The sequence below is a fragment of the Daphnia pulicaria genome, chromosome 7 (genome assembly GCF_021234035.1).
Source record: "Daphnia pulicaria isolate SC F1-1A chromosome 7, SC_F0-13Bv2, whole genome shotgun sequence".
NCBI lineage: Eukaryota > Metazoa > Arthropoda > Branchiopoda > Diplostraca > Daphniidae > Daphnia > Daphnia pulicaria.
In genome coordinates this window covers 4,005,265-4,013,077 of record NC_060919.1, presented here as the reverse complement: position 1 = coordinate 4,013,077, position 7,813 = coordinate 4,005,265, and the positions used below count along the sequence as shown (strand labels likewise).

General features: G+C 41.3%; 1 protein-coding gene and 1 long non-coding RNA gene across 2 annotated transcripts; both read left to right on the top strand.

Moving 5' to 3' along the window:
• Positions 1 to 148: 148 nt before the first annotated feature.
• Positions 149 to 5,499, top strand: LOC124349468 (macoilin-1-like). The gene is made up of 11 exons (XM_046800111.1): positions 149 to 588; positions 929 to 1,068; positions 1,143 to 1,269; positions 1,338 to 1,534; positions 1,620 to 1,730; positions 1,795 to 2,012; positions 2,111 to 2,384; positions 2,445 to 2,563; positions 2,644 to 2,811; positions 3,261 to 3,772; positions 3,836 to 5,499. Exons 1-11 carry the CDS (start codon positions 483 to 485, stop codon positions 4,306 to 4,308), a joined length of 2,445 nt encoding a protein of 814 aa, XP_046656067.1. The 5' UTR covers positions 149 to 482; the 3' UTR covers positions 4,309 to 5,499.
• A 299-nt stretch (positions 5,500 to 5,798) lies between these two features.
• LOC124350376 lies at positions 5,799 to 7,491 on the top strand. Its single transcript, XR_006920858.1, has 5 exons — positions 5,799 to 5,902; positions 5,968 to 6,183; positions 6,249 to 6,344; positions 6,406 to 6,633; positions 7,430 to 7,491. It is a non-coding gene; the product is annotated as an uncharacterized LOC124350376 (long non-coding RNA).
• Positions 7,492 to 7,813: the final 322 nt, after the last annotated feature.

The window sequence follows — 7,813 nt, the reverse complement described above, 5'->3', positions numbered from 1 at the left end:
CTATTTTTGATTGGTAGCTTCAGTACTGAATTTTTTTGTTTCAAATACCAAGCATACGTCACGTCAGTGAATAGTTTGTTTAAAAAAACAAAATAACCTTTATTTCTGAAACTTCCACTTTCTCTTTATCCCTCCTTTGAATGGTAAAAAAATCATTCGACGATTTTGCAACCGTGCGGGTATAATGGCGATTTACGCATGCGCCGTTGAAGTGATGTGATGTGTTTGTAACGAAGTGAAGCCGTTTTTCAACTACATTTATTTAACTCGACCGACTCTCTGTATTTGATACTGTCAAATCGGACGAGGGGTTTAACTTTTCGTGATACTTGATTTCTGTGTTTTGATTGGGTTGTGCTTCAATTCGGAAGTGGTCTCTAGTGAACCGTTTATACTGTCTGCCAAAACTTGAAACTATATCTGTTCTTAAGGTAGAACGTCTTGAGAACAAGTAATTTAAATTATTTCAGTCTCCTTATGCGATGAAGAGGAGAACTGGCGATATGTGCGGAAAGTGGCCGCGACGTACAGTCAACCGCAGTCGCGGAAAACTCGGATCTGTCGAAAATGTTTGGTGGTGCTCACCTGGTAAACCAACTTAAAATCTCCATCATTGTCCTATTGTTGTGCCAAAAAGTAATGCTTTGAGCAACATGTTAGCCTATGTTGTTTGCTAGTGGACTCTACTCACAATAATATTGAACATATGTTCTCTTGCATGTGTAATTAACAAAGACACTTGTAATTGGTTGTTTTGACTATCGTAAAGACGTTTACTAGACCAGACTGAAAATAACTAATATACTAAACACAATCCATTTATTATCAAACAAGTTATCTACTTTCAACAAGAATAATTATAAAATAACTATTTTCATAGTTTTACACAAAATGATTAAGTATAACCTCCATTGGAACATCTTTGCAGGATTTGTTTACATTCGTGTTCTGTCTTTCTGGGCTTTCGTTCTGATAATTGACTTCCTCCTGGAGTTTCGTCTAGAACTTCTGTGGCCCCTCTGGCTGTTCCTGACATCTGTTTACGATTCATTTAAATACCAAGGCTTGGTATGTGCCTTGTCAATCTATTTGTTTTAATGATTGCAGACAAATTCTAACAAGTTTCTTTCATTTGTTTATAGGCCTTCTCAGTATTCTTTGTGTGCTTGTCACTGACGGCCGATTTTCTCTGTTTTCTATTCATCCCAGTTCAATGGCTGTTTTTTGTTGCCCCAACATATGTATGGATACAATATGTTTGGCACACAGGTGACTATCTCAATCTCAGTGTGTATGAACACATTTTGTTTGCAACCATGTCATATTTTTCTGAGCAGAAAGAGGAATTTGTCTACCAACTATTTGCCTGTGGGTGCTTTTCATCTACGTGGAGGCTTCAATACGATTGAAGGATCTGAAACATTTCCCAGCACATCTGGATCTCTGTCGGCCGTTTGCCGCTCATTGTATAGGCTATCCGGTCGTTACGTGGGGTTTTGATATTAAAGGCTACATATCCTATAGGATACGTCAGGTAATCCTAAATTGTTTCTATTTGTGACTTCTTCTGCTTTATTCATGGAGCCCTTTGAATAATGAAATATCATTTTTGATTTCAGCGTAAGCAACGGGAAGTTGCTAAGGAAAATGAGTTCTACTATGAACTTTTGGTACAGTCTTTGCCGTCAGAACAGCAGGAAGCGTACCATTTAAGAAATAGTGCATCACAAGTAAGTTTTATTCAACCATGAATAGCTTTTCATGAATGATTCTTATCTCTGTTATGTTCTCTAGCAAACCGTATCGAATACGGTTGAAGAATTGACGTTGCCAGTTGCCAACGGCAATCCTATAACCATTGCCCCTAACGCACCTTCCAAAAATGTGTCTTCACCCCCGTCGTCATCGTCTTCTTCTTCGTCATCTTCTTCCTCATCTTCCACCCAACAGGTTTCTTCTTCAATTAAAAGGGAAAAGGAGAAGAACTCAGAGAAAAACTATGAAAAGAAAGGGTACGTACATACACGCATTACGCGTTTATTGACTGGGTCAGACCTCATATTGATTTTACGCTCATCTAATTCTTCTCTTGTTCGACTCATTTGTGCAGTTCATTCCATGACTTCCATGAAGCGATGGAGGCCTCTCAGCTCTTGAAGGAAAAAGAGCGAGAGAGGGATCGAGATAAGGAGAAGGAGAGGAAGAGCAAGTTGAATAACTCTGCTCACATACTCAATTCTAACAATACCAACAATAACGCTCATATTAAACAGCGGAACAACATTCACAGTAACTCGTCTAACGAGGCTGGTAGTCAAGCGACGCCTAGTGAACACGTCCTCAGACTGGAGGCTGATATTAAACGGCTCAAAGCCGACCTACAGGTAATTCGAGCGTCAGGCTAATCAATTTGATTTACGAGATCATCATTTTCGCTTTTACAGGCTTCAAGGCAGTCAGAAGCTGAGCTACGGTCGCAATTGTCCCAACACGCATCTGGCGAACGCGCCATTCGAGCGGAATTATCACAGGTTCAGCAGGACAATGACTCTCTACAAGCCAAGTACGCTAAATTTGTCCAACACTACTTTAAACACTATTATGATGACACTATATGATTTCAATGTCACTGTTTGTCCGCAGGTTACATGGTCTAGTCTCGGCCCGTCAATCTGATAAGCAGACGTTGGCTTCCCTCGAAAAGCGATTGCAGGAAGAGAGAAGATGTCGATTACTGGTCGAGACGCAGCTTGCAAATGAGCGACGAGCTCGAGCCAACGAAGTGATTGAGGCTAGTAAGGCTCAACAACGGTAAGTCTTCTTAAAACTGTACTTTTAATCTTTTGAATCTGTCCGAGTGTTTGGAGATGACTTTTGCCTTCGAATGATGTGTTAAGTTTAATTCGTAACCTTAAAGGAGAGAGAAAAATCCATTTTCATAATGTGGGTCCTCGTAATTTCTCTGAGGGACACGCTCGCATTTGGGAGATTGTCGGGGGTAACGAAGTGGGGATGAAGTTGGGGGATACTCCTAAGAGGGATTGTAGCCTTGTCGTGTTGTAACTATGACGCTAATACCATCACTCACTCATTCGCGAAGTGTTTCATGTTCTCGTATGTGGGTTGTTCAGCTTCAAAGTAATTAATCCAATCTACTCTCAGACATTCGATTCCATTTCTCATCCGGAACTCATTCTTTTTTTGTTATTTCTTTGGTATGACGTATTAAGTAAAGTTGTTTATCCCAATTCCCGTTATAGGTCCAAAAACAACAACGGCATCACCGAGTGCGGAGAACATTGCCGCCAGAGACGTCGCGAATTGGAGGGCGAAGCTCAGCAGCTGCGACGGGAAATTAAAAGTGGCGAGGACCGTCTTCGAGCAATGGAGATGGAAATCCAACAGTACCAGCAACTGCGACGGGCACAGCAACAGGCGGCCAACTCTCCTAGCCAGCAACAACAGCAACATCAACAACAACAAATGCAGCAACAGCAACAACTCCAGCAGCAGCAGCAACAACAACAGCAGCAAATGCAGCAGCAGCAGCAGCAACAACAACTCCAGCAACAGCAACAGCAGCAACAACAGCAGCAGCAACACCACCACCAACAACATCACAATGTGGAAACAGAATTGCTGGTGTCTGCGCTGTCTGCCCTTCAAGACAAGACATCTCATCTGGAGTCTTCACTCAGCGCTGAGACACGAATCAAATTGGATTTGTTCAGCGCCCTGGGAGAAGCGAAGAAACAGCTGGAGCAACGCGAAAGTAAATCGACTTTGTTCAATAATTGTATATATAGCTCAACTGACTGTTGTTTTGTCTTCTTAGGTTTGTTGATGGCTCGCGAACGTGAAATTTCCGAGTTGAAGGCCAAAGTGACTGAGGTTTTGGCTGTGATGCCTAGCATGAACGAGCCAAGTCAACTAAGTCATAGTCTGGGCATCAGCGATCTCGGCAATCACGCTCTTTCTATGAGCAGCCTGAATAGCTACTTGTCCACATACCCTCTGACGATGGCCGACTTGGGACTTTCGAACAACCTAAACCTGAGTGACTTGAACTTGGACCCGGTCCCGTCATCGGCCCTGACGCCCTCTAGCCCGCTGACTCCGATGCGTCCCTATACGTCCAAGCTGTTCAGTACTCATTCTAACGGCGGGTCGAACATGCTCAACAGTTGCATGGGCATGGGCTCACTCAACGACGACGGCAAAGGACCCAAATCCGGAGGACTGTCCAGCGGCCTCGACCCGAATGCGACCGCTTACACCCCTAAAGCCCTAGGCAATGGGGATCTCTAAGAGAGCGCCATTAGACTACAATACAATCAAATGGAAGGAAATATATACACAGACAAACAAAATTGAAGATAGAAAGGTAACAGAAAACTGTGGCTTGTTCCTCATCCTCCCCCAACTTTTCTCCCTACCCCAATCATCTCCATATTGGACCTATTGGCTGTCGGAATGCGAACGGGGGATTCACACAATTAAGAATTATTAGTATGATGTGTTTATTTGCATCTTTTTAAATGGCTACGTACTTACACCTTCTATTCTGCGATCGCAACTTATTTATGATTATCGGAAATTAACAATTTCAATTTTTTTGTTGCGTTTCTACCCGCCCTCCGAGTCCCCCCTCCCTCCCCTATTCCCCCGTGATATAATCATGAAGATTGTGTTGACCGTTGGCTCGCACAACTGTTTCAAACCAAGATCTGAGAACATCAGTCGATTGCTTAATTTGTGTTGTTGACCTTTTCACTTCTTCCTTCTTAACCTCAGCACTCAACAACGCCATGACCGACCAATTCAATCTATTCTCCTGACTCCAAAATCTTTTCTGGGCCCGACCTGCTACTTTGTTTGTTATTTCCTTCCAGACTGGGGGTTATACCCAAATCACGCGAAACCCAACCAAAACACCTACCCCTATCCCGAACCCATTGTTGTCCACTGTTGAGTATACGGTGTGTTAACTGTTTGTTTCTTTCTTCCGGTTCCTAAACCGTCCCCTCCGAACCAGTTTCTGTAACTCCTTTCATTCGCATCTCTTCAAGAAAAACTTTTGTTTATTTATAAATTTTTTTAAAAATCTGCTTCCCGCTCCTTTCAAATATGTGTCGTCTCTCCCGTTATCACCTCTGTTTTGTTTCGTTTGGGTGTCGTATGTTCCAGCAAGCAAAAACAAACAAAAAAAAAACTAAATGATGACGACATTATATGCTACGAAGAAGTTAAAAAAAGGAACAAGATAAACTTGACGAAAAGAAAGAAAAAAAAAATACAAAAAAAAAAATGAAAAATACAAACACAAACGGTTATAAAAGCCGGATTGTCAAAACTTTGTGTGTTCCAAACGGGGGAATGGGGGTCGCCCTCCGCCGTCTCCACCGCGCTCTCTTTATCACTTAATATGTATGTCCTACGTTGTGCTGTTAACTAGTGCAACGGATTGTCATAACGCCAATAAAAAAGGAAATATTTGAATTTTTTTTCCACGCGTGTAGTCTTTGTAGAAGCACACTTAACCCGACGAAGTTTAATTCTTATTTAGAAATTTTACAGGAAACATCTCACCCGAACTGTAGGTATCAAACTCCACGAGGAGGAAAGGTTGCAATGGTAATTTAACTAAAAAGTTATTTTTTAGCTTTTTATATTTCGCCCATTTCCGCATTTCGTCTCGTTTCATGACATAGGAACAACAAGTAGTAATTGTGCAACTAACATAAGATTCAAAACTCGTTACTAGATGTCGCCACTGTCGTTCTTGTTGTTCCTATTTCATGAAACGGGAGTACGAGACGATATGGGCGAAACAAAACAAATTGTTGCTAATTATACTTATATTCCTGTGATTTCAAATACCAAATGGAACTTCGTATCTTGTGTAGGTTTATCTTGACCTAGTTTCCTTATTTTTCTATTATACCAACTTATTTCTTCAAATTTTAGATGCATAGCTACTGTCAGTCATTCCAACAAGTTGACTTAGAGCTCAGTCACTTTCCATCTATTAGATCCTCTTACTGTCAAAAGCCTAAAACTCCTATTTGAAGCCCACATAGAGTGGAATACAAATATGAGGAGATAAGGTATTTAACCACTAATGCTACCACACCAACCACACTACGTCAAATGCCTTACTAAATCATCACCCAAATGATGAAGGTAAGCATCAATATCACCTTTCACCACGCTACTGCAATACTTCATGACAATTTCTTTATCGTCAGGAAATTTATCCCACCTGAGGAGTAATGCTGTTGGCTGCTGTAATTCCATTATTACGGTTTTTCATCATGAACATTTCAGTGTACTTCTTAGAAAAGGTAAAAATTAATATCCTTTTTTAATTTTTATAATTTCATTGCAACACATTTTTTTTTATAGAGCATGCAAGATCCCCACGAACATCCTTGAGCAATTGAATGCTGGATTTTGTCCATGACAGAAGAGGGCTTCCACCAACGTTCTGCTCCATCCTTATCTTCAAGACGTACGCTCCCTACGCTCACCCAGCTTCACTGCTTCAGTGCTTCTTTGTTGCTTCACTGGCGAGTTAGTTCACTTCAGTTGCTGTGACACACCTGCAGTCACTCACAACGGGATTATGGACAGGTACCGGAAAATTGACTTATTTTCGTAGATTATCTACTAGTAATCTATTTGCGTTAAACTCTCTTGTCTGTGTAATAATTCCAAAATCAGGCCCTTCTTGCGCACAAACGAAGTGTTACTTAGACGTTTCTTTTTCTAACGTTAGATGGCTTTTCGATAATTGTCAGCTGTCAAAACAGTCAGTTTCAGTTACTTTCAAATCTCTTTAAACATTTATGGGAAGCTGTTGTGTGGAAATTTTTTAGTGAAAACTGACGATAACTATTCCCCCAACAAAGCCCACTTGTTAGATTTTTAAAAATGTGTTTTTTTTTCTACTTCCGGTTTTCTGATTTCAGTCAGTAGTTTAGTAAATATTCATTCGACGCACAAAAGAACCACAAATTCGTGATCCTCGTCCAATTTGTGGTAAAGTTCATGTATTTTTTTGTACGTTTTCGTACTTCCGGTTTTGAAAATTTTCCTGAACTATAGTTCAGGAAAATTCTCTATTTTGGCCAAATTTTGGATTTCGTTCAAATCACACCTAATCGACCCCAAATTTCATGGAGATCACAAATATGTGGTTTAATTTGATGACAGCTCAGTGGTTGAGGCGCTGTGGTTACTTCCGGTTTACTTCCGGAATTTTTTTCATAAAAGTAGCAAGTGAGCTTTGTTCTGTGTACAGTTCTTAATATTGAAAGCTAATTCTAAGCAAAAAATTCATGCGCCTGTAAAGTTTTGAGCAAAAAAAAACAGATCAATGTAGCTACCTACATGTAAACTTAATAACAACTTGTATGTCGTTATTCAGGTAATGCAGAGGAGACGTCGAGAAGATGGACACTTAAACATCTCCGTTATCTCCAAAATGTCAGCGCGGATCATCATTTGTTGTTGGTAATATTTGTGTTTGTGTTAGTTAACCCGTTGTCTGCCACGCCTTTGTTCTCCCCTTGCTCCTTTGCACGGGCCGCGCTGGTCGGCCTCGTGGTTTACAAGCCGCGGGGTCGGAATGTCGCCAAGCCCAAAATTTGCCGCAAGGCAAGCCTATTAGGCAATGCACCATAGTTCCCCCTTGTCGATGCGGTGACTTGTCAGCAATGGCAAGTCCGGGAAGTCCCACCTTGGTCATGGATCCTTCAGACATGGCGCGTAGAGAGTAAAGAACAACCTACGGGTTGTATGGCGTGGCAGC

Excerpts from the sequence above, each read along its gene's own strand:
- LOC124349468 (XM_046800111.1), top strand. The coding sequence starts at position 483 with ATGAAGAGGAGAACTGGCGATATGTGCGGAAAGTGGCCGCGACGTACA. Across the intron at positions 1,069-1,142 it reads CATTTAAATACCAAGGCTTG|GCCTTCTCAGTATTCTTTGT; the intron begins GTATGTGCCTTG and ends ATTTGTTTATAG. Across the intron at positions 1,731-1,794 it reads TAAGAAATAGTGCATCACAA|CAAACCGTATCGAATACGGT; the intron begins GTAAGTTTTATT and ends TATGTTCTCTAG.